The sequence below is a fragment of the Excalfactoria chinensis genome, chromosome 4, assembly GCF_039878825.1.
Source record: "Excalfactoria chinensis isolate bCotChi1 chromosome 4, bCotChi1.hap2, whole genome shotgun sequence".
Classification (NCBI taxonomy): domain Eukaryota; kingdom Metazoa; phylum Chordata; class Aves; order Galliformes; family Phasianidae; genus Excalfactoria; species Excalfactoria chinensis.
The window spans coordinates 31,797,988-31,825,180 of NC_092828.1; the positions used below are offsets into that span (position 1 = coordinate 31,797,988).

The following is a 27,193-nucleotide window of genomic DNA, read 5'->3' on the forward strand; positions in this document are numbered from 1 at the left end:
GTCTCGTGTTTGTCCCAGGTGGGGGATTAAGAAAGAGAACTCTTTCATGTGTACTGTGAAAACATCTGTAGTAGCAAGGCCATATATATTTGGGCTTAGTTGATAGACTCAGGAAAGGATGTTTTAAACTCATTACCTTTTCAAAGAAGTAATTACAGTAGTAGTTGTTTTGATGTGAAAATAAAACACTGTTTTCATATGCGACCATGTACTTGCCTGACCCTTCCTTCTTCAATTATAGCTTTGGGCTGTATGTGGTGAATGGGAATAGGAGGAAATCTGAGAAATCAGAGGAAAAAAAAAGGAGGCTGAGAGCTTGGAGGGATAATATCCTCAAGAGTGACTGGACTATGTGCTGCAAAGTCATTTGTTTGCAGTTCTTCTTATGCACACAACAAGGATACTCGGGTATCTGCAGACAGGCGGACATAAAAAGGATGATGAAGATTCTGCCTGCACAGTACAAGTAGAGCCCCATGTATGTATATACATCCTTCTGACAAACTGGGGACAGCTATAAAATAGGAGTATGGAACAAGGGCACTAGGGGAATTTAAAAATATGCTTAAAACTGTAATTAGAGCCTACTTGGGTACATCAGAAGCAGAAGAACCATCCAAAAGGACAATTACTGGTAGAGTTGGTGCAGCTATTATGTAAACTCAATGGCTTGCTTATTCAGTAAATAAAACAAGTGCTTTGTTGGTGTATTTTTAGTTTTTCCGCTCACCTACTCATACAGTTGTTTGAGCACTCTGAAGGACTCATACAGCCGGTTTTTTACTCTAATCTTTCGAAGAATAGAATTCCAAACCAGATCTCAAAATCATGTTATTGCTTAACTCTCTAGCATTTATTCATCCAGTTTAACATTGTTTGATAAAAAGGAACAGAATAATGTGAATAGTCTGCTTTGTAAAATTTTCCAGTCTCTAAAACAACTGTACTTTTGTTGAAGAAAAGGGATATTAAGTCCAATACTTGTAAGTATTTTTTTTTAAATTTTTTTTTTTTTTTTTTTTTTCCGTGAGAACCTGATTTAATTAATGATGCTGAAATCTAAAGCCTTGGGCTGATCGGATCGGCTTCTGAGTCATGTGTCCTGAATGTTATGCTGCTAAGATTTGGCCAAACATCGGGACCTCCAAAAATAACCATGACCATATATTTATTTTTATTTCATAGCCTAGTCTCCTGTGTTTAAGAAATGACAGAGGGAGAAAGAGGGCAGGTAAATAGCCAGGTATGGGGCATGGAAAATTAAATACATTAAATTTGTTAAACTTAAATTTTATCCTGCTTTTTTGATGGAACATTCTTTTATGTTAGACTAATCCTGCAGCATACCATGAGCTTCAGATTACACATGAATGACGTTATCCATGGGTGTTTTCATAGAGCAAACTCTTAGATCTTGAGAAACCTCTTTTGGTTTCTCAGTGAATAGTTTAAAAATAAAAAATACTTTTATACTTCTTGTCCTTTAGTGCAAATGTGATGTGGTGGCATGGTTTCCTTCCTTCTGCAGCAGGAGAGTGAAATCAGAAATTGTAACACTCCTGCCTGTTCTGGAACTCAGACTCTTAGATAAGGATCATTTCCACCTTGCAGTTGCAATGTTTGCTGTCACATATGCATTACATCAATATATCCTGAGCACTCAGTTCCTGGAGATCTCTTCCAATCAGTCTGATTTCAGCCTCAAATAAATAAAATTTATTTTAGTAGATTGTCTCTAAATATTTCTTTACATTAGGAAGGAATGTTCCTAGAGGGATACAGGCTCATTTTGTGACAAAAAATGTTCTTTGTTATTTATTTCACTTGAGCGTTCTTTATTCTTTGACAGAGGAGCAGACATTCCCTTTGGATATGGTAATCAGCAGCAGAAACAATGTAAGCCACGTTTTTCACAAGCCAGACAAATAACGTTCTTTGTTTTGGACAGGCAAGATTGAATAGACGTTGTCCAGTATTCATATATGGAGTATTTCTTTGTGACATGAGAATGTACGAGGAGAGGTTCGGAGAGAGAATTAATGCAGTTCCTTGTTTACTGATAAAGAAAAGAGGCATTTTCTTGAGTTTTCAGTGATGATTTAGCTCTACAGATTGTCTGAAACACTTAATGTTCAGGCAGAAGTTTAACTTGTCACAAGTTGATTAAACTTTTCAGTGTCTCACTGCTGAAGATTTGTGTAGAAGTGAAGCATGGATCAAATAATCTGAGAGAAGAAAAGGTGATTCTCAAAACTTATTGACTTTTATAAAGAAATGAGAACTCCTTCAAGGATTGATCAGCCCTGTGATGCCAAACAAAACCCCACCTAGAGTAATGCATGACTGCATATATATATATATTTTTAAATATATATGATTTATATGCAATGTATATATGAAAGACTGGGATGAGAAACAAGAATTTTTAGTATAGCTGCTCATGTTTGAGTCTGCCCTGGAAGAGAGCAACAAGTTGTCATCTTGATCAAACACAGATTCTGAAAATCAAACAAGCTGTGCTGAATGAGGGTGCACAAGTGGCAAAGAAAAAAGTCCTCCAGGAAACACAGGAGTAAGATTAAAGCACATTTATTTTCTACTTACTGAAGAGCACTCAGTTCTCTAAGTGGGAGATACTTAATTCACCAGTTTTGGGGCTTACATAATCACCAGTAAGAACTGCAAGGAGGATGAATAGTGAGAATGAGTCTCTTCCAGTAGAGGATCCAGGATCCAGTCTTCACTGGGATAGAGGGAAATCTGACCTGAGACATAAACAACAGTATTTTTTTATGTGATTTGTGCATTTCATTTAATATTAATTCAAATGTGAACTACCTTGTAACAAGACTTGTGTGCAGGGAACCCTAGACTTGAGCTGAAGGAAACAAGAAAGAAATTGCCTTCTTGAATTTGATGAAGTTACATAGCTGTGGAGTGTGTGACTGACATCTTTGCTGTCAAAGGAGCCTCACGGGACTGACAAATGAGGTGGACCACCTGCTGAATCGTACAGTTCAGGTAACTTGTGATTCATCAAAAGGGCAGGGGGACAGGCCTGGAGGAAACTGAAGTCAAATATCCCACCTAAGAATATATTTGAAATGAGGTTTCTTCCTCTGATGAATATTTGGAGTAAATTCGCAAGAGGTCATGTTCTTCTTGAACAGTGTGATGCTAAACTTGTGTGGTCTGGGGATAAAAATTAGGAAAGGGTTCTGAAAAGATACTCTAAATAACTTACTGACCACATCCTGGAAACTGGCATTCAATGGTCTTTCTAATCCCACAGCAGTTTCAGCAGATGCTAGCAGTTTGAGAATGTGAAGCAGCACTCCAGTTACAGTGAGATTAATTCTGTTGCACATTATTTCAAGCAACTTTCAGACACCAAGAATAAGTATGTTCAAATAAGGAGAGTGTCTGCAGAGAGGCTGGGCCAAGGGAGAGACTGAGAAGATGCTTCCACATCTCAATAATTTCAGCCTCATGACAAGCAGGCAACAAGCCTCTTGCTGCACTGATAGTAACTGTTAGAAAAAGCACTCTTTACTGTTGAGTTTCAAAACTATCTCAAGAAATGATGATACAAGGAAATTCTCCAAGGATAACTGACAGCCTATTAGGGAGACCATAGGTAATCAAGATCTTCCACATGGTAAGGGAGCCTGTGCAAATGCTACTACGCGTTCTCTTTACATCATTGTACAAAGCTGATGTAAGTAATCACTGTTAATCACAGACTAATGAATATTACTCATGATTTTTTGGGCCGATCTACATACTTATCAGGAATCTGTGTAGTACCTGGCACTTGTGCAAGAGCAGGGAGTTGAGTCTGGCAGTTTCATAGCAGTTCCAGCATCCTTAGAGGTCAGCAGTTTGTGAGAAACAGCTGTGCTGGCTGCTATAAAGTTACCATTCACAGAATTTAATGTACCTGTTGCCTCAGTAACGGGGCTGCAGAAAGGTAAAGTGACTGCCACTTAGCCACCATTTCCTTCTTTGACATTGGCAGACTATCTTTTCTAGTTTTGTGGAAATTCTGCTCCCCGGTAACTCTTCAGGGAGCAACAGAATAGCAGTTTGTTTGGGTTCAACAGTCAAATCTGAAGAGTATTTCTTCAAACCCTAAGCACTTTATCTGAGTGTTGATTGCCAAGATATTTACTGCTTCAAAGATAATAATAATAATAATAATCTAGTAAATAGTGAGCACATTACTTCTAGGAGTAGGCCAGCTTGTTAGGAGAAATCATGACAACTTTAGTGTTTTCATCATAAATTGACTTACATTAACACATCAAGTTGGGGTATGATGGTTTTCCCTGTTTGTACAGCTGTCTGAATTTGACCACGTGTTTCATCTGGCAGGCCTTGGGAGAACCAGTGTGATATGAAATACGGACGTTACCATTTATCCCTCTTGGATGCAGCTGTAGGAAGAGTTCTCAGCAGCCATGCAGCAGCCCAGGCAAACCTTTCCACTTAAGCACTTGTAATTCTTTTCTCTCTTGAATCTTTTTGCACTTATTAGTTTATTCTTCTTCACCTTCTGGAAAAAGCATTAATAATAGTGGAATACTTGATCCACACGGTGCTATGACTTGGAAGGCTTTCAGAAACTCGTTTCTGGTGATTTAATTGCTTTGCTGTGTGGCAGCGAGCAGTAAACACTGTGTTTGGGACAGGTGTAATATTACAGTCTGAAAAACATATCTTGAAACCTTACTCAAATGTTACTTTTGGTTTTATTTTTAATTTCACCACTCTTTAGAAAAAATATTAACCTATTAATATTAGTATTTCTATTATTTCTGATTACTGGATTTGAAGTACATTATACAGGTTTAAATGTGGCCCCTGGAGATTATACCATTAAGATATTCTCTTATCAAGATGTTGATCTGTTCTGGTTTCTGTGGGAGAAAAAGGAAATATGCTTGTTTCCCCATATGGGGGTGGGCAAGAATCTATCTCTTTCACAGGAGATGCCAAATAAAGTGGGATTTGATTGCAGTCATTGGAAATTTGCTATTAATTTCAGTTAGTTCAAGATAAGCTTCTCTTTAGTGTCTGAATGCGAAGAGCTGTCACTCTGAGTATTTAATCCTGGAATGTGAAGATGAGCCTGTGATTCAAGAACACTTGAGGAGAGTCCCTGCCCTTGGCCTGCATGTTTTGCAGTGATGAGCATCTAGGGGGGAATGAGAATTTATGCAGGAATTGCTGTCTTTTACCTCTATACCAGCATCTGTAGGCTAGGTCCTTCTCTAAGTCTGCTTAGATGTATGCAGATGATGTTACAGTTTTACTAGTTGGCCCAGGTGTTTTAAGTATTTAGATTCCTTCTGATGATGCATGCTGCCTTGCCAATCAGCCCAGTTCTAAATAAAACAGCCAAATGAAAAGGCGCAAAGGGAGAGGTTTCTTTAGCACTGCGTAATGGATGCACATACTCAGAATAGAATTCCTCTCCCCTTACCAGAGTCTTGTTTCATTTTGGGAAACCGGGCACCTATGGCTGATTTTCAAAGCACTGCCCAGGGGATATATCCAGCCCTCTCCTGTTGGTGTTACTGGGAAGGATTTGGGTGCGTGCTTCCTTTTATGATTTTGTCTTAATGCCCAATTGACCTTAACTAAGGAAAAATTTTATTATTAGGCAGAGTGGCCCTAAAGTACTCAAACTGTTAATACAGATGCTGTAACAAGGTGAGGTAGGTGTTACAAATTGTGACATTATATTACTGTGTTTGTTGTAATTGTGTTTTAGTTTGTTAACTAGTGAAATGACTTGAGTGAAACGTTTTTTCATGTAGCATGCAAGGCAGTGTGTCTCAGAAATACTCACATTACTTTATGCAAAATGGTATGCTCCTACTGAAGCAAAGTGCTAGTTCTGGTAAAACCACAGAGGACTTCTCTGTATCCAGCTCTGTACCAATAAAAGCTGGCAGATACGAATGAGGTAGTCAGATCTTTCAGGAGTCTGCTTGCTCACTCTCTATCTAGGCAGACGTTGCTGGTTGCCATGCAGCTGACTAGACATTTTGTAAGAATGCGTGTCACTGTTAGTGAGCATTTTGCTTGCAGCCTGGTTTGCTGGTTCTGCAGTCACTGCATGCTGGTTTTCCCTGCTCCTTAATGCTTAACCTAGTGCTCAGAGGTCTCGGGCCAAGGTTGTGTTATTATCTTCAAGAACACAGGAACACTGCCTCCAAGTCCTATAGACAATCTCAGTGGATATCTATAATAGTAGTGTTTTGCAAGATACCAGAAGCAAAGAAACTGATGCTAAGAGTTGTCTCTGCTTCTCTGAAATTGCCTGCTAGTCAAATGTGATCCAGAGTCTCCATGTTCACACTCACACTGGCAGTGCAGAATCTGTCTGAAGTTTTTGGGTATAGAGAACCACACTCTGAATGTTAAATATAACACGGGCTATTGCTTGCGGAGTGCCCCTGCCTTTTTTTCCCACACTGCTCTTCAATTCGTGTCTCTGTCTAGGTGGAGAATTGACAGCTGTGGCCCCAGGCAGGGCGTGTTTAGTAGCTGCAGGATTTGGATGACAAGTTCTGGGGTATCATTCTCTTAGTGGCATTTGGGTCATTGAGAGGCTCTGGCACTGCACTCCCTGCAGCTGCGGGGCTCGCTCTGAGGTGGTGTCAGGTCAGGCTGCCTCCTTTGCAGGCAGCCCCGTGCAGATCGCTTGCCTCTTTCTCTGCCAACTTCTTCCTGATATGGGATAGGAAATCCACACGTGGGGCTCTTATGGCCACTGTGGGTAGGGTCTGATGTATGTATGTTCTTTTTCCTTAGTTCTGCAGTGTGCCTTTGAAATTATTTCATTCACTAAATGCCATCACATCACAAACTTGCTCTTTCAGTGCAAACTAACTTTCAGCAGGTTCTGGATAAATTCATTGTAAGATTCTGCTGCTCAGCTATTTATTAATTAGGACACATTTGATTCTGGAGATCTCCTATGTCCTATGAGCAGCAGGGCACTGAACATTCCCAACAGCTAGCAATGTTTGGTCACACCTGTTCTTGGTTGCCCACCCATTCATTGACCGGCTCATCTGGCAGCAGCTGTGCAGCCATTCACAGGAAAGTGTTGCATTTCTGCAGAGAGAATGAGGCTTGGATGTGCTCAGCCTATCTCCAATATAGGAGGAAGAGCTTCCAAGTCTGGCAGCAACAGGGAGCATCCTGTAATCCATCCATGGGATTGTCTGGTAATTCTGCTCTTGAGTTCATTTCAGGTGCTTTGCTCTGGAAAGCTGGCTGTAGCAGTGGCTGTTCCTTCTGTTTGTTAACCACCTTTTTGGGTCCTGTGTCACTAACAACCACGAACATCAGTGATGCACAGACAGCCTCATGCAGAAAAGTGTACAAGGAGATCGAATCAGCTGAAAAGGTCTGTAATGGGAATACCAAAGTTTACTGGAACAATCATTTCAAATATTTATCTTTCTAGCTTGGAACTTGGGGTAAAACAAAGAGGTAAAAGTAACAATATTTCTGATAGATGGACTTCAGGATAAGCACCTACAGCCTATGTGAAATCCTGCTCTCTAACTGGTATATGTAGAAACCTTTGAGTGTTCAGCAGCTCTGAAGATTAGTGCCAGATTTCAGTGAGTGCCTTTCTTTGGAGAGATGTGCTGGAAGGCCTAATGCATACATGAGAAATCATTTTGCTATGAGCGTGCTATCTCTGGATCGAAAGTATCTGTGGAGCAAAGAATATGGGGAGGATACATTTTTTGACCCCGATAGTGAAGTAATGCCTTACATACCTGTTACTAAGAATGTCTCCCAAATGTTCTCACATAACAAGCTGCATAGACCTCATCCATGGTAACTAATGACTTGCTTTATCTTCAGTTTTATCTCCACTGCAGTGAGCCAAATGACTCTTTCAACGTGCTATTTTAGCTACTCCTTTATGTTTGCTAACATAATGTAGGCATCTAATGTTGATAAATGTCATAAGTCAGCAATGTGCTATGTGGCTTCCCCAGAATGTTTTGCTGCTGTTCTGCCTGTCCGGGTGCAAGGGAGAGCATGTTGAACTTTCCTTCTGGATTCTTCTGTGGATGCCAGTGGCGGCATCTGTTTATCATATATGGGCTTTAAAAATACAGTATTGGTTATAGTTAAGAGTAAAGTTTCAGGATGATTGGGTGGGTGGTGTTTTTTTTTCCTGTCTTTTTCTTTTCCTTAAGATCAGATTGAAGCAGGAATTACAGATTGAAGCAGGAACTACAAACAGCCAAAAAACTCCCGTGGGTATTTGTTGTAATTGCTACCATAGAAGAAAACGAGAAAACTGGAAAGATATTGCCTACAGCAGCACTTGGTTTCCATAATGCTTTTGTGACTAAAGCCCTGTTCTTCTATTAATTTTACATGTAAATTAAATTAAAACATCCTGCCAGCCAAGTATCATCTCCAAATAGGTTGAGTAGAACAATGAGTGGCATGCCTGAGGACAAAAACAGAATGACTGTCATACCCTGGGAGAAGACTTCAGACATTCCTGGCCATTGGAGATCACTAAAATATGTTACTCTCACTTGTAGATTGGTTTTTACTTCATTTTTGCTTTCCTGGAGGCTATCAAAAATCCCTAGTGTCATTAAAATTACTTGTGTTCATCAGCTCCTGCCTCATTGCCAATACACCTTCTGTCCCATGGGCACTCTGACCCAGGGCTGGCAGGTTCCCTGGGGCCATTGGGATGGATCTAAGAGGCTTTTTTGTGGGATTCTGAGTGCTCCTTGCTGCTCTGAGCTCTTCTTACTAGAAATAGCCACCACACATTTTTTACGCGGTTTCAGTGAACTCTCGCATATAATCATTAACCTTTACTGGCAGTAATTAGTATGATGACTATAAAACATAATTTTAACCAGAACAGAATAAGGCTGAGGCCAGGATCAAACTTCCAGAGACTGACAGGAAGAGAATTCGAAGTGATGACAAGCTAGCATAATGTGTAGTAAGCAAGAATAAAAGCCAATATATTATTTGAACAATGTGCAAATTAATACAATATTGATACTGAAAGCCCTGGGAAATGGAGGGAGGGCTCTCCTTCCTTCACAGCTCAGAAAAAGCCAGAACATATTGTCCTTGAATCAGACAACAGCCACTCTTTGCCAAGGTAGGGGACAAGGCGCTCTCCAGTTGTATGACTAGTTGATCTTTACCAGCTTTGGCAAAGCAAGACCTCCAAAGCTCAATTAGGTAGTGGGAAGTGCAAAAGAAAGGGAGAAATGAATGTTTGTTTGTTATTATCAATCATTGAGTCAGGAGATTAGATTAAACTAAATCAACTCTATTCATTTGATGTACAGGAACAGATGAATTTGAGATCACTTGGGCTGACTGTGTAATGAGTGCCACAAATGAGGCGACTGTATTAATTTATCTGATTTATTGTGTGAATAATAGGCTGAAATATATCGCTGCACTTCATACTTCTAGATGGGAACAATAATTTGCTTTGTGATAGCATATCTGAAATGACTTAAATGCTGAATGATTCTATGATTCTACGATTTCAGGTGGGAAGGGATCACTGTGAATGGCATGCTAAACTACATGGTGAAAAGTGGTCTGTGTGAGAAGTTTAGCTGTGTGGTACAAACGGATGGATTTCATCCTTTGTTGAGAATTTCTTGGTCTGGTCTAGGGGGATGTGGTCAGTTCTATCCACTTTCAATCGTGTACATCCTCAGGCCTCGATCATTTCACATAGTCAGGCTGGGGCTTACTTTTGGAGTGATGTACCTTTGGCCTGTGAGAACCGCAAACTTATTTCTATTTCCAAGTGTTTATTCATCCTGTTTTTAAGCCATCCCTGTATTTCTAGGATAATGTGAGAGTAACACAAAAATTACTTCTGTGTTTTAATATGAAAGGGAGAGTTTATTGGTTTTTGTCTCCTAGGGATTTGCCTGAGTCTCTGCTGGAAGAGGTCGGAGTGGTGCCAGGACCGCCACTGTCGCGATCCAGCAAACTCACAAAGAAGTGCCACATTCCTTCCCAGCTGCTCTGGCTGTGTGTTCACAGTGTGAACAGCAAAGAAAATAATGTGAGGAGGAACCCGTGGTAGCAGAATTAGTAGAATAGACCCATGTAGCATGTACCATGGATCCTGGGCAAAATCCTGTAATCCTCGATGGAATGGCATTGCTCCACTTTCATGCTGGTTGCCCTTTTGTATTCCAGGGGACTATTTGGAGAAGCAGATACTGTTTAGCTTGAGTCTGCCCCTGCATAATTTGCATTACTATTATTGGATTTTATAGCACGCAGAATAGAGACTCAGTTCTGAGCAGAGTTCGTGAAAACGTGGCTCCTATTTGTCAGCCCAGACTTAATTAGTTGCATTAGCTGTAGCAGTGAAGATCAAGTAAGCTGAATGTGGCTACAGACCCAAAACATCAAAAAACATTTGCTTATAGTGGACAGCAGACCAGTTGATAATCAAGTTTTATGCTTCTTACTTTCTGTCAGTGCAAGTCTGTCAGTCAGGACTCCTACTGATTCACAACAGTATGGGGGGGTATTTCCCAGGGAGGAGCTTGCACAACTGCAGGTTGCTGTCAGTTGCTACTGCTGTTCCCAGCTGTTGCCTTGTTAGCATTTATTCCAGTGTGATACTGAGGACATGGAGTAAAAAAGAAAAAGAGAACAGCAACAGAACCAAAATGCCTCAGAGCAGTTAGCACAGCACAGCAAGGCTCAGATAGCCACTGAAACACCTGCTTAGCTGTCGGCACATGAAAAATTCAGCACTTCATCCACATTTGTGCTCCAGTGCTCTGCTGGTCTGTGTGACTGCACCTGGAATTTCTCTAGTGCATCTACTTCAGGCAAGCACGTGTAAAAGTGCACCGCACCCAACAGCAGCCCCTTACAGCACTGATGTGTGCTCAGAAATGTGTTCGTCTCTGATGGTGGAAGGGCAGCATTCTGGCTTGAGAGAGACAGATGAACATTTTTGAAGCCAGAATGACACTTATACCCTAAATCTGAATCTGACCTTAAGACAGTTTGCATTTCCAATTTGTACTTTCAATAAGGAGTAGTCTTAGCATGGAGCATTTTGGTTACAGGATTTGTTTGTGGCAGTAAAATGCAAGAAAGTATTAAAATGACTGCAGCTAATCACAACTGAACAGACAAGGTTTAAATCAGGCTGCAGTCTGTGAGAAAAACGTGACCGTCACAACATAGGTACTTCTCAGACACAAGGGGCTGCCTTTCTAAATAGGCCACTCATTATGGGCAGCTGTATATCTGCATTCTGGCTGCTCCCTGGAGTAAGGAACTGACCACGTTACTATTTGCAAACACAGAGTTCACTCGAGTGGTACTAAAAAGAGAAGAGGTGGGGCAAGTGGAGCCTTAAAAAGGAAAGAGGCGACCGTCCAAGTCTGTGTGTGAAAAGCATTTCTCAGGACAGTACCTGGAGATCTCACTCCCTTTACTCCACTGAAGGCAGCGGTGAAGTTTTCTGGAATCTTTGTTTTAAGACTCAAATGGCAGCTTTTCACATTGCGAGGAAGTTTGCAGTGATCCTTGTGAATGTTGCTTTTAAGCTGTGTTAAATTTGTGGCGAGAGTGTCAGGCATTTCATACTTGGCTTCCAAAAAAGAAAAAAAGGAAGAAACGAGAGAGAGAGAGAGAGAAAAGAGAGAGAACACGACGTGTGTGGGGAAGAAATCTCCCAGGAATTTCTTCAAGGTTGTAGTCAGACACGCTGGAGTGACAAGAAAAGCAAGGCAAAGATAAAGCTTCGTGCTGTGATAAGATGTCTGAGGGTAAAGCAGGAGATCACAGAGACCTTTTGGGATTACCTATGTTCATCTCACCCTGGATATGACTGCAGACAAGCTAGCTCTTCTCGAGTGACAGTTTAAAAAACTCAGGACTATGTTTCTCTTCCCTGTTGCTTTCTTGCCAGTGTTTTTTACCACTGGCTTTGCCAGCCCTTCAGCTCTGCAGCACTGGAACTGTCCTAATGGATACAGATTAAAGAGTGAAAGATCTGCCTGCATAGGTAAGTGGTGGACCATTCACAAAATAAGAAAGAAGCATTTGTATCCTTTTAACTGAGCTTTATAATTGTCATGAGTTTTCTATACAGATTGCTTATGTTTGTAGCAGCACAATTGATAAAGCAGCTTCTCTATATCTTTTCATTTCCACAATGAACATTTTGTTTTGTTTCTTATTCAGAAATTGGCTCCTTGTCTGCCAGTGCAGCTATCACAAAGCAGGTTGAAAGTTTATGTGGTCAATAAAAGATCAGACTACTCACTAATCATAAGAATTCCTTTGCATAGCTGTAGCGTCCCTGTATTTCAACACGCTCATGTGCAGATTGCTGCTTCTATCTATATATAAATTTGTACATATATTTTTGCACTTCTATATACATATAGAAAGGGAAATTTAATGATTGTGTATGAGGACAAGTAAATACTTAGATATGGGCTGAATAACTTTAAAAACTTCTCTTTCTATGATAGTACCATTATCTACAGATCTGTGTGCAAATATACAATGAAAGAGTCATGCATACTTGAAAAAAAAGATGTATTTGGAACTGTACTGATGAAGATTGAGGGAGATGTATTACATTAATGATATATGACATATATATATTATATTAATGATATATATTATGATAACCATCAGTGATCTGTACATGTAAAATGCAGGTTTTTATTATTCACAAAGTGTAGGACAAATCATGACAGAAACCTTCTTCCCACTCGGCTGCCTTGAAGGACTATGTTTTTTCTCATAAGGAGATAAGGAAACGTCCTGGAGGCCTTGCATCCAGACCTAATACTTGGAGTTCATGCTTTTGCCTTAGTTACTTGGACTTCAGAGGCTCTGAGTCAGTTCTTGACATGATTCCAGTGACTTCATAACAGGTGCCTTCTCTGCACGTCCTGCCAAGAAATACCAACTTGGAAGCAGAAAATAGAAGTACACGTGCTAAATGTCCTCGTATTGAGAGAAGAGGAGCTAGACATTTCTTATGTATAACTGACCTGACCAAAGGCTTACCAAAGCACCAAACACACCTGGGGTACCTTTACATTGGTTCTTGAATTCAAAGGAGGAACACATTTCTGAAACTAACCTCCACGCTGTTGTCTCTTACCATTCTTGTGTTCACATTGTGTGTGAACCCTACCTTTTTTTAATCTGGATGTCAGATCCCCACCAAATGTTGCACCCTACAGAGCCTCACCTATAGGTCCACACTATTTACTAATATGAACCTAGCTTCTATGAGTTAATTAGGATGTGCATTAGTTATGAATTCTGCATTTTAGGGATGCCTAGGTAATACCTCGAGTATAACAGGACAATTCTGAATTGAGGTGAATTGATGGCACTTTGCTTTGGGTCAAAATGTACTTCACATTTGAAAGGTGACAAGATAGATTTATATATATGTATTTCAGGTGTCCTATTTTGCACATTAATACGCATTATTCTTTCATTAGTGGAGACACAATACTGTTTCTTTTCTGTTGAAAATCAGATATCCAATTGCTCTATTGACCTTGAGGAGAGTCTGGGTAAAACACCAAAACAGGATGGTTGCTAGTTTAGCAGGCAGTGCAAGAAGAACTGACAAAAGTAGTCTTCTGCATGAGAGCTGATGTTACTGTGAGCAATTCTGTGTAACAGATAATAAACAAACAAACAAACAAAAAAAAGAGAGCTATGCTAAGGTATCTTTTTAATTAGAGATGACTGATTCACAGGGGATTAAGCAAAGATAAAATTTTGATGTGAAATATTAGACTGAAGGATGCTTTGATGGAATGGATTTCCTGTGTTCTTCTGTGAACTGGATACGCAAATTCTGCTCTGACCAGAAGAGCGGATGTGTGATATTCTAGTTCATTAACTATGTGAGATAGAGGGTGCAGTGGCAGCGAGTGGTAGGAAGCTGGGGGCAGACTTTGAAGGTAATAGTGGGGATGCAAGTGGTGAGTGGGAGACATGACTCATGCTACTGAGCTGTGAACAATGACAGCAGGCTGTGAACTGTGGCTTGGCAACCATTCTTGGTGTGCTGTAATAAATATACCAATTGTAAAATGTTCTGTATCATCTGTGACCGTGGTGGCATCCTGCCAGCTTTAAGGACTACAGTGAATTGAGAAGCTGTCCCTTACAAACAGTACTCACTGGAAAGTGTTTTCCAACTTTTCTGGAGTAGTTTTCCATACAACCACTACTGATGAAGGCCTAGGCTTTGCTCTTACATTGTTAAATAACTCACTTCTTAATTAGTTCCCTTTACTTCTAGGGATATTCAGAGATCAAAGTCATCTCATCCTGTTGAAGGATAGTGAAATCTAATGCTAAATGTTTCACATAATTTTATACAGTTATTTTAAGAGACATTATTTGAATCCTGACTTGGCATGCCAAGAAAGGAAAAGCCTTTAAGCTGGGGAGGGCATGTATATTAGAAGGGCACAGTTTACAAGAGACAAAGTATGGAGGAACAGAGCATAAGATCAAAATAAGTCTGGCCTGTTGCAAGAATGTATATATTTATAAGAAATTGTTATCTTGACATTGTTTTCTTGGCTTAATTTATGATGATGTAAAGAGTGGGGACTCAGTTACCATTAAATAACTTATCTTCCTTAGACCCGTGTGAAAACAAAACCTTCTTACTCTAAAATAAAAATATTCTTTGTCACACAATGGTTTTTCCTCCAAGGTAAAAATCTGATCATATGGAGAGCTTTGATTTCTCATGTTGTTAACCATTTAAGCATTCATAGTACACCAGGAGATTGTTATGCCTGTTGAAATCAAATTATTATCCCATCCTGAAGTATTGATTTAACAACCCCAGTTTTTATAGTTTCAAGGGACATAGATACTTTCCCCAATTGAAACCAAGAAAGTTTCTCATATGGAGAAGCATATGAATTTTTCTATGGAATTTTTCTATGGAGAAAGTTTCTCAGAAGGACACTTGTGCCTGTTTGTCTTGGGCTACCAGAAGTATTATGTTATGAGTACTGCAAGATTTGACATCTATCTTGCCTTCAGGCCTGACTTTGAGAACTCATTCTGTCAACTTTAAAGGATAAGAAATATAGCTATTAAAACTATATATTTTACAATATTGTTAATATAAATAAAAAGGGAAAACACAACTCCATGTAATTAGAGTTGTACCTACCCACAGAACCTTACTCTACTGTCTCTTCTAACTTCTGACATTAACTGATCAGCTCTTTTCACTTCTTCAGCATGCTGCACGTTCCTACAGAGCTAAAGCCAGCAATTGAAGGTGACAACTGCAGCTATCTAGGTCAACACTTTCAGTCAGATTCTTCTTTCTGCGTCTCAGAATTTCCTCCTTTCTTTTTTTGCAGTTCATCCTTCTCCCATCATAGAATGCTGGAGACACGGAATATTAAAGTATTCCTCTTTGTTTTATATCTTTAAATCCACCTTAGCTAGCTACACACTGGCTTTTATTTGCTCCATGCAGCTTCTCACCCTTTTAAGAATTCTTATGTTGCTTTCTGAGACATTTGAGATGCCAAAGGCTGGCAAATTCGCTGACTCTGTAAACACTGCATAAGGAATGGTAAGGGCCAGTGAAATGAAGAACAGTGTGGTCTTCTCCTGTCATGACAGCATAAGGGGTAATCCTGTTCGGATCCCACTGTATCCCTATTTTTCCACAGGAGCTGAAGTAGAGGTATGTTTATTTGCCTCTTTTCAGCAGCTAGCTTCCAGCTATCTCACTTCATATTACACCACCATGGGGAAGTTGATTGAAGATACTGTTACCAAATAATAAGAGACATGACTTTGAACCTAAGGGCCAGCACATAAGAAGATTTCCTCTGAATTCCATGAAAATTGGATACAGCTGAATATGGGCAAATACTGTCCTTACCTATAAAATCTTGGATCAGAACAGAAAGGAGGGAAATGTGTCACAAGAGATGACAGAATTGACATCATACTACACATGAAGTTTAATGCTGAAAAGTGCTAAGGAGCAGATTCCAGGGCCAGTGACTGTTGCCACAAGACTCATCAATATTCAATATTTTTTTCCATGGAAAATAACAGATGTTAATCTGACATTCTGTTTTAAACAAAAATTATGACTTTGTAGAATGTCATTTGAAATTTGTTTTTAAAGGGAGCTGGAAGACAATATTTGCTGATGTGTTTCAAGGAGGGATAGGTAATGGAATTATGACATTTGAACATCAAAGAATCATAGAATAGCCTGGGTTGAAAAGGACCACAATGATCATCAACCGCCCTGCTATGTACACAGTTGCCAACCACCAGACCAGGCTGCCCAAAGCCACATCCAGCCTGGCCTCGAATGCCTCCAGGGATGGGGCATCCACAGCCTCCTTGGGCAACCTGTTCCAGTGCATCACCACCCTCTGTGTGAAGAACTACCTCCTAATATCTAACACAAGCCTCCTCTGTCTCAGTTTAAAACCATTCCCCTCTGTCCTATCATTATCCATCATGAAAAGCAATCCATTAACATTATGTTGAAAATTGAACTCTGTGATCTCGGAAACAGGGGTCTGATGAAACTAGAAAAGTACCTTGGATATAGAATCATAGAATTACTCAGGTTGGAAAAGACCTTGAAGATCATCAAGTCCAACCACAGCCTAACCAGTAGCCTATCTCTAAAAAGTACCTAACCACCCTTTCTGTAAAGTTCTTTCTAATATCCAACCTAAACTTGCCCTGGCGCAACTTGAGGCCGTTTCCCCTCAGCCTAAATGGTCCTATATGATTTTATAATTACTAATTTATGCATGACATTTATTTATTTTTCCATTTTTGTGGCTTACCTCTTGAGATCTGAGTCCAGTAAGGTATAATACTAAAGATAATTGTCCCTTGGGATCTTTTGCCAATTTTCTTCAAGATTTCTACATATAGTTTCTAAATTTGAATTTGATTTTACTTTATGGTGCTAGCATTCTACTTTATTGCTCTGTCTTTCATGTATCTGTGATATGATTACCCCTGTAGCCCTTTCTTAGCACAGTACAGAAGCACTCCGTAGCCTCTACACTCTTAAAAACTGTGAACACACATTGTGTTGTACTTAAAATCTCATTTAAAAGTTTGGGAGCAGGAATACTGAGTGTGCTGCTTCAATCTTACTGTGACCCACTGGTAGCTGAAGCCTCTTCTCTGGCTGTCTTCTGTTCTTTGAGTTGCATGTTTGTAATAAAATAGTAAAAAAGGATGGGTTGCTTTCTTAAGTGTAAATTTCAACCTTTTGAAAAGGTTATGCTGGTGGCTAGATAAAGTGAACTGAATTCATCCCTGAGGTCCACATTAACCAAATTTTGAGTGAGTGAGCCCATCTGCATGTGTATATTTTACATCTATAGTCTGTGTGCTTGGGGCCATAATGAAAGCTGACTTCTGGCTCACTGTAGTTTCTCTGTCCCTGCCAGGCATACTAATGCTTCACCTTCTGCAACTAGAGCATTTCTCAGGACTCTCAACAAAGTGGCATATTTATATGCAAAGTCATTGAGGGCTGCCAATGTCGTGATGAAATGATTCATCGTTTTTGTTGCTTCTCAAGGAATTTTCTGCATAAAGAAGCCTTTGAGAACAGAGCAGAACCTCATTCGTCCTTTCAGAGCTGGCTGTCAGGGCACTGCAGACAGCTTTTGTGCTCCCTAAGCCGATTTCTTTCACAGGACAAAGTTCCCACTGGGGGAAGTGGTTGCCAGGAGATGTGAAACAGCTACAGCAGGATGCTGTATGACTGTGTGCATGGCTTTGGCACAAGGAGCTCAGGTGAAGGCATAGCAAGTTTCACCTTATGGTTGTTGTTGTGGTCAAATTCTCCCAAACTTTAAGAAATATTTGTTTGTTTCCTGCCTCCCCCTCACCCCCATCCCCACCCCCAAGGCTTTACAAAAAGAAAGGAGTATGTTAATAACAGGACCCTCTTCCATTGTTGTCAGAATAAGAGTTGAGTGTTAACAATATGTTTAATAACAGCTCAGTGTTTCTCATTGCTTTCTTTCTGCCTCTGGAAGGCCCACTCCTTGATGCCTGAGTATTCTGTCTCTGCATCCCTCTGCTTTCATTGGCAATTAATCTTCAGCTGAAGTTATTGTTCACTGTTCAGTATGTGTGAAATTTCTTTATTGTGTGGACTTTGCTAGTCGGACACACTGATTAACCTTAAAATCCTCAATACAGCTATCTAGACAAGCAGCATAAATTCTTTTAGACCAAATGATCAGTGTGATCTTTCTTGGACAGTCTGTTCTGTATTCATATTCCTATGAATATGAATATACACTGATTCATATTGCTTAATAAAGGAGGAGACCACCCTGTAAACCTCAGGCCATTGTCCAGTTACCTTGGTGTATAGCTCAGCTTCCTGTGCTTGGTAAAAGCATGTCTCCCCATTCTGGTCTTGCCTTGAGGACATCTACTAGTGGTTTTCATGGTGTCAGTTTTTTGTGGTAGCTTACCAGTTCCCTTACTGAGTCAGATTTTTCTGTTAACTGAATGGAATTTCCCTCATTTCAGTTCTAAGCCATGAACTTTTAAAATTATTTCCTGTAGGAGGTTAAAATATCCCTTAGAAAAGCTGGTCATTTGTGAAGATATTTGTATACTGTGGTCAAATTTTCTCCCAGGTTTCTTTCTGATAAGTTAAACAGACAGAGCTCTCGAGTGTCTCACTGACAAGCACTTTTCTTACACTCAAATCATACTTTTATCCTTATTCTGTACACTTTTTAACTTTTTTAATCTTGGCTGGGGGAAAAGCTGCTCCTCAGAGCATCCTTCACTGTGCTTACCCAAGAAATACAAAAGGGTATGATGCCAGTGACTTCAGGAAGTTGCTAACAGTTGCATTTAATTTCAGTAGGAACTGAAGATTCTCTGAACTTTTGGGGACCATCATCCACAGTGCTGAGTGCTGCCAAATAGGGTCATTTCTTCCTCTCTTATTATCAAATGGGATTCTCAGTGGTGTACTTTTCTGAAAAATGAGGTCCTTAATTTCCTATATTTACTACTATTTACACCCTACCAGTTAAAAGTCAGGTTTCCAATTTGTTTGTTGCCTTGATTTAGGCTTGCTGATCTCAGAATACATACATACATACATACATACATATATATATATATATATATCAGAATGCATATATATATATATATATAATTTTTCAGTGTTTTGTGTGTATTTTTGAAACTCAAACAAAAATGGTTTCAACAAAAATGAGCTCACTGCCATGGCAGACTGCTGCTTTGCTGTTTTGTGAAATTTGGTGTTTTATTTTCAGAAGTGTTATTGTGGATAGAGGGATAATGATAGCGGGAAGCAGCTGCAGACAGCGTTTGCATAGCAGATGATTATGTAAAATGCAGAAATGGAGTGTGAGACAAGCCTGTTCCCTCTGTTTGAACAATTGGAGACCATTTGTGCAGACTGCCCAGACACTTTGTAGAGTGGAAATTTCCCTGGATAGTCTTTTAAGAAAATAAAAATTGCTGTGCATGTGATGACAAGGAAAAGAAATATACCTGAAAGCAATGCATAGTGCAATACAGTCACCCTCCTTTCCTCTCTTAGTGTGATATTTTGTACCTAGATTTCTCTGTGAAGTTTTTTTCTTTCTGTTTGCCTTGTACTGCTGTTTCTTGTTGAATTGCCCTGATCTGTTCAAAACCACATTTCAGATATTGATGAATGCCTTGAAGGTGGTCTGGGAATCTGTGGCCAAACCTGTACAAATGTGCCAGGGTCCTACTTCTGCTCCTGCTTGCCTGGTTACACCTTGGATATAGACAAACGATCTTGCTATGTGAATGGTAAGTTTTTTTGTTTGTTTGTTTCTTTCTTTTCTACAACTTAAAAAGTACTATAGGGTTCAGTTAGCAGCTAGCATTATATTTAGAAGTGAACCATAACTCACTGAACCCTACTCATGATGCTGACTTAGATACTGCATAGCAGCTTTGGTTTGGTGACTGAATTAATTGCCTCTTCCGTGTGGTGAGGGGAAAATGAATGTGAAGTGATGTGAAGAATGGAGTGTACAGTAGAGGAAAACATGAAAACACACAAAAACAAATGAAAACAAACCACGATTTTCTTTTTAGCAGCGCTACTCTTCCTCTGTGATCAGAACTGTGATCACTTTATTACCGTGTCCTTACTTCTACCAGAAGACAGCAGCATGTGAGATTTTGCTACCTTCATCTCTTTTAATCTGTTGGCATTGATGTCTGCCCAGTGTATTTAGGGTAGAGGCAGAGCTGTGAAATGGTAGGCAGGTAGTACGTATTTTTGGTTTGATCCATAGGCATTTTCATAATAAACATGAGTGCTAATGTGAAATCTTTCTCTCCTGCTCTCTTAAGGGTTTCAATTGTTTTTTGATCATGTAAGAAGTAATGACATTTAAAGAGAGTTTAACCCTTCTGAGAAGAAAATATCCATTGTTACACCTTCTAAATAACCTTAGTTTTGTAATCATCTGGTGCTATTCATGGGGAAAAAATCTGGTTGGATTTTACAAATTGTTTAACCTTTCATCTAGTATATGGTGTGGGAGTGCTCTAAATTTCACCTCTCACCTCTCCCTGTTGGTTTCCTGAATGTCTGGCTTTGGTTCCTGTCTTGGACTTGCTACAACTCCCTCCTGGTCCAGGAGCTCAGGTTTTCTTTCACTGACTAATGTTCACCTGGGACTCTCCCTAAGGTGGAGATGGGATGTGGCAGAGCTTGTTTCCAAATGAAGACTTTGGAGGTGTCCTTCAGTCCCTCTGGATGCTGTTAGTCTTCACAATAATCAATTCAGTGCAATAATTGAAAGTATTCCATACAGCTCCCAAACTGTCACCAACACAAGGAGCCAGGCTAGATTTCTTTAAGTACTACTTAAGAATGTCTAGACCTTTAAGTAGATTTTGTTTCATTTTATTTGACTGCTTTGTAAGCCATTCACCTTTGAGCTGAAGATACCTGAAAACAAACCTGTTAACTTGCAGTGATATTTGTGCTCAGTCATCTCTTAAATAACAGCCTTGCTTTATTAGGTTGTTGAAGGTCTCCAACTTCTTTAAAGGTTATTACTGACATTTATAGTACTAGTAATGATAGTTGAGAGGTGATAAAATTTAATCCCAAATCTGACTGGGTTCTCTGTGGTCAGAATCAGATTTGTTCAGCCCCAATTCCATTTACAGTCCTCATTGACAGGCTCCAGTAGGGAAATTCAGAGAGTGGAAAGGACAAAAAACAAAGTATAAAAATGTTTCTTGGTCATCTAGTCGACAAAAATGCTGGCAGTACAGCTGTCACATTCCTGAGATAAATCAACCTTGCTACACATCACTGTTCATTTACCACTTACTTAAAGCAAGTATTCATAGTTTAAGCGCTCTTGCATGGGGATGCTCAGTGCAAACAGTAGCAGAGCAGAAAAAGGGAGACACTAACATCCCAAAAGCAATTTTTATAACTAGGTAATACCTTCAAAACTCCAAATATGCACCACTGTAATAGTCTAGAAATCAGAGTGCTGATCATCTTCTTTGTGAGCAGCAGTTAATTACTTCCTTGGAGCTTGAGAAATGGGTGCAATGGAGAAATTAAACTTGGGCTCTTTCCTCTGCAGTGAAGAGGGTTGAAATCATGGAAACATAAATTCATCAAGTGATTAGATAGGTTTTAAAGCTGCCATTCTGTTGGATCTGTATCAGTGCTTGTATTTCAAAGTCACTAGACAAGAGTATTTCTTGTATGTTGTGATCTTTTGTTTCAGGCAACCATTTTATAAATCCCCATGGTAACAACCATCATGAAACTTTCTCCTTTGAATGTGCTTTAATGCTACACTAAAGACTGGTCTCTGTCTCCAAATATTCTAATATTCTAATTGCTCAGATTTTTGACCTAGCTAATTTTTAGCAATGAATGTGAATTGACCATTATATTTATATCACATTGATCACTGATTCTCTGTGATATACCTAGCAAGTTACCATTAAATATGAATGAGAAAGTTAAATCTCCTACTTTGTCTAGGATAATACAGATGAGAATTTAGAATCATAGAATCATTAAGGCTGGAGAAGATGTTTAAGGTCATTTAGTCTAACCATCTACCTACCCAGGAATATTACCCACTAACTCATGGCCCTCAGTGCTACATCTATACAGTTCTTGAAAACCTCCAGGGATGGTGACTCCAACACCTCTCCAGGCAGCCTTTTCAGTGCCCATCCACTCTTTTGGAGAATAAATTTTTCCTAATGCAGCAAGAATTCAATGGTTATCTATTAATTGATGTCCTTCACTCCCCCTCTCTTTTTTATTTCCCCACACCAGACCCTGCACCATTCCTACTTTTTCACCATGGAAGTGCCATCTACAGAATTGACACTGAAGGGACCAATCATGAAAGATTGGTGGATGATGCTGGTCCATCAGGACTTATGGATTTTCATTATACAGAAGAGAAAGTGTACTGGGTAGACTCAGAAAAGCGACTTCTGCAAAGAATTCACCTGAATGGCACAAAAAGAGAGGTAAAGTCATCATTTCTCTCAAAGTCTTTGATTTATTGGGCATTAAACTCAATGCAAAAACAACTGCTCTTAGGTGCAATTCTGCAGCTCCTTTTTATTTATGTATATATCAGGCTTATTAAACAGTTTTTGCTGCCATAATGATTTTGTTTCTGAGTCTAGGCTGTCTTACTGACATTCATAGTACGTGTAGTATTTTCTACAGGCCAGCCAAAAGGGAGGAAATGTACACAAGCCAAACCTTTGAAGACAATAATGTCTCTATCAGTTTTAAATTAATCCTTGGCATTATGAAAGTTTGTCTTCCAGATTATTGTAACTCAAACCACAGCAAATGGTATGAGAAGAATGTGCTTGAATTCCTGCTCTTTTTTTTTTTTTTTTTTTTTTTTCCCCTCAAACTTTTTATCTGGTTTCTATGGTTGCATAAATGCTTCTTTTAGAACTGCATCCTTTGTTCAGAAAAAAACTGTGCAGTTCATTGCTTCTGGCTCATTAAAGGGGAGACAGGCTGGTATGGCTGTACTTCAGTGCTGTGAGAACCTTTTGTTGGAGAGACTGCTGGTTTTGCTGTACCCATATGGAATCTTATCTTACATATTCTAAGCTGTTTGTTAAGCATCAAACTCCAGCAACAGTGTGTTAGGTTGTCTTCCATCTGGGTGCCTCATAATGTTTGAATGCAGGCAGTAATTGTAGCTAGAAGATCAGTCCAGTGTATCACTTACAAAGAATATTTTCCTTTTTACCTGTGGTTCACTCATTCAGAAGGAGTGTATGTAAGAGCCAAGGGAAAGTGAAAACGATTAAAAAATAAGAAAGAGCAGCAATACAGGTCTGAGAGAAAATTCCAGGCCAGTGGAATGAGATGACCTTAGTCTGGCATGGTAGTCAATGTACTGAATGTCGAGCTTATGGCAGCGATGATGCTTCTAGTTTACAATTTTCTGTTGTTTACAGAGATTATGCTATATAGACAAAGGCATTTCAGGATTTGCTATTGACTGGATAAATCAGGACATTCTCTGGGCCAATAGACAGAAAGCAACCATAGAAGCAACAGACATGAATGGGAAGAAACGCCGAGTTCTTCTAAGAGATATTGGCCGTCCCACAAAGATTGTCATTGATGCTGAGCAAAGGTAATTTTAACTAGGTTAGTAATTTCATTAAAATGAACTCTAATATACTAAGTACTGTGACTGTGGTTTATCATCTGTGGAAATACTGGGCATGGTGTTTTGTCTTTAGTAAAATACCTACTTGAATGTTGACAAAATCATAGAATCATGGAACTATAGAATTACTTAAGTTGGAAGGGACCTTAAAGCTCATCCAGTTCTGAACCCTGCTGCGGGCTGATTGCCCCCGACCAGATCTGGCTGCTCAAGGTCCCATCCAGCCTGGTCCTGACCACCTGGAGGGATGGGGCATCCACACCTTTTCTGGGCAGCTGATGCCAGTGCCTCAAAGTGAATTTTTTTTGCCAAATGTCTAATCTGAATCTCCTTTCTTTAGGTGTAATGGAATAAAAGATTAATAAACATGTAAGAGAGAACCAGAGAAGCATGTAAGAAGTGTCTACTGAAGTCTTATGCAGAATCTATACCTATTGGTCATCAGATAAAATTTCATTAGTGAGGAGGTCTGAGGATCTGCTGGTCCTTTCTCAAAGAAAGCATAATTTCAGGGCAGCAGGAAGAGCTGGAGCTGCAAAGGCTACAATGCCTGCAAACGTTGGGAGTCCCTTTTACTCCCAAGGCACACTTAGACTATAAATAAGTGTATTTTCATTTACAATTTTTCTTCTGTTTTAGTTTAATGTAGTATTTACCCATTTGGGAAATATTCTGGAGTCCTTAAATCCATGGTCAAATGCCCTAGACAGATATGTTACAAAATGACATTATAGAAACGTAATTTCTGAACTCAGTCAGAAGTATGTGCAGACTTAAGTTTGTATATTCACCTAGATGGGATTCACCATGCACTGAAACCGTACATATATGCTTACAGAAAGACCAGTAAGCCTGTTATAAACTGTAAAGAAAATAGAATAGACTTTAAGAAGTCTGATGTTACAATTCTGTTCTGGTATGTTTTGCTTGTATGGAAATCCTTAAGGCTCTATTTTTAATGTGAATTTAAAAACAAACAAACAAACAAACAACAACAACAACAAAACCAACAATAGGTTTATGCACGCAGGTATAAACATTGTCTAAGTCTGATGTTAACAGTGTCTTTCCTAAAAACTATGCAACTCTTAAGTAATGGAAATCAATGTGAAATCCTAGTAATAAAGTTTTTCTCAATGAATGTGCCTAGATGTTAGTGCTGATGAGATTGTTTTACAGCTAATGATGTAACCTGTAATAATGTGTATTTAGAAATAATGAAAAATCAGTCTTAAAAATAAAAGGAGGAGAAGGAAAATAAAGTAAATGCTGGTAATTACTCAAGCTGGCTTGTAAACCTTGTTCTTCACTGTTCCTGTTTGTTCAGATCATAAACTGATTTGCAAAATATCTGCACAGAGACAATAATTACTGCTGTTTCTTAGTTTCCTAATTGATAAAAAGTGAATGCTAGCATTTATTCAAACTTTCAGAGCACTGAAATTTCTTAAATAGCTAAGGGTGGCACAGAAATATATGCAGGTGTTAATGAACTGTTCAAAAATGGCAGTTGAAAACTGGACTGTCCTTCCTGAAACATGTTTTTGCATCTCTTTTAATAATCTATGATGACTGGAGACCATGTAACAGGGAGAAAAAGCCATGGGGCAAGGATTGATTCTTCCTACTTGTTTAGTAAAATCTCTTGTCAGTGAGATCTAATCCTTTTCAGGGTCTTTAACAATAGATTAACACAGTAAAGCTGGCTTTATGCTGTTTCATACTGTAAATCTTGCAATTTTGTGAAGATGAGGCAAAATTATAAAGTGTCTTGGAATTATTTTTTTTTTTTTTGTGCTTAAGTGTAAGAATCGAAAGCAAAGAATCTAAACCCAAGTCTTAAGAAATAAAACAATCAAATGAGGGTTAACTCGCCCTATTAGAAGAACTGTTGCTAACCTTAGTCACATCACTAAATCTGAGTTCTGATCCATGAATAACCTGAGATGTAAGTAAATTCAGTGCCTAACTGATTTGGGTATTGGATCTTTATTTTGAATGGGCCTTGTTTTAGTGATGTCATAGGCCAGCTGCTTTAACCAGAAGGAAGGCGGTAGAAGGAAATGATTTGGTATTTTTAAGTAAAGTACCACTGTCCATTGTGTTGGTCTGGAATTTTTTGAGGTGACTTCCTCCCCAAAGGCAAAGGACCAAACACCTGCCTCTAATGCTTTTTCCTTAGTTTGCAGCATTCCCCTGTACATTTCAGAGGTTGATCTCGTTTCCCTCTCTGACTGCATGACAGAACAAAGCAGAGAGACAACTGTGCCTCATTGTTAAGCTGGGCTGATTCCTGCTTGACCTACATGAGATAATTTTCTAGTATCGCATTGCTTCCTGAACAGTCATGAAGTTGCTGATAGAAATACATTTATTGAAACAGGAAAACAACTGTAACAAAAAATTAGTGGTAATATTGATTCCATTAAGCAGAGAACACACTTTTGGCAAAAGTGATTTCCATTCTAAGTAGAGCTATGTTTTGAAGGGCATATGTAGTTTGTTTGTTTGTTTTTTTCTGTGGAAAAGGTCAATGAGTATTGAGGAAGCCCGTTGGTTTATTATTAGTTTTGGTTCTGGATGCACTTTGGTAAGATTGAAAAAACGTTTGTACACAGGAGCAAGGAATACATGCCAGTGATGTAACCTTGTAAGCATGTAAATACTTTATTTTTTTTTTCCCAAAACATGCCTCTTTCCTGCAGGATACTGTTTTGGTCATCAGATGGTACAATTTCCAGCATATACCGCATGTCCCTCAATGGAAGTGATGTGAGAAATATTTTAAGAACCACAGAAAAAATAAAGGCCATCTCACTGGATTTTGTTGACTTAAGGCTCTACTGGATCCAGCATGACCATGGGAAAGAGATTTCCCATATTGGATCAAGTGACTATGAAGGGAGTGCTGTTCATTTGCTCCAAAGTTCTGGTCGGTGAGTTTTTCTGGGCTGTCACATATAAAACTTTCTTTTCCTGGGCATGCAGCTGGAGAGAGCATAAGGAGTCTTTTATTTTGTTGCTTCATAACACCATAAAGGGTATAAATGGTTTGTAACTGTAGTTCTACAAATGTGAAAACAGAAAAAGCTAACTGTTGAATTCACTGCAGATAATACCACCACTTAGTACTCTCCATCTTCTAAGCTTTTAGCAAATGATAACCACTTAATCCTCAGAAATCCTCTCGGAGTGTTTATTAGTGGCCTTTTTCTGCAGATAGAGAAGTCGAAAGCAGAGAGCTTAAATGATTTGTCCAAGGTCACTGTAGGTTAGCTCAGGTGTCTGAGCTATGCTCAAGAGCCTGAGCTCTATCAAGTCTTCTCTGTCCTCCTCTAAGCTTGTTGTCCTCCCCAGCT

General features: G+C 39.3%; 1 protein-coding gene across 2 annotated transcripts in view; it reads left to right on the forward strand.

Moving 5' to 3' along the window:
- Positions 1 to 11,458: 11,458 nt before the first annotated feature.
- The window catches only part of EGF (epidermal growth factor), a 55,092-nt gene continuing 39,357 nt past the window's right edge, over positions 11,459 to 27,193 (forward strand). Inside the window, exons 1-5 of one of the 2 annotated variants that reach the window (XM_072336225.1) lie at positions 11,459 to 12,082; positions 19,801 to 19,932; positions 22,457 to 22,656; positions 23,617 to 23,798; positions 26,540 to 26,770. In XM_072336225.1, coding sequence (XP_072192326.1) covers positions 11,956 to 12,082; positions 19,801 to 19,932; positions 22,457 to 22,656; positions 23,617 to 23,798; positions 26,540 to 26,770 — 872 coding nt within the window. In that variant the 5' untranslated portion in view covers positions 11,459 to 11,955. Of the gene's footprint in view, positions 12,083 to 19,800; positions 19,933 to 22,456; positions 22,657 to 23,616; positions 23,813 to 26,539; positions 26,771 to 27,193 lie in introns of those variants that run through there. The other variant, XM_072336226.1, reaches the window with a different exon arrangement.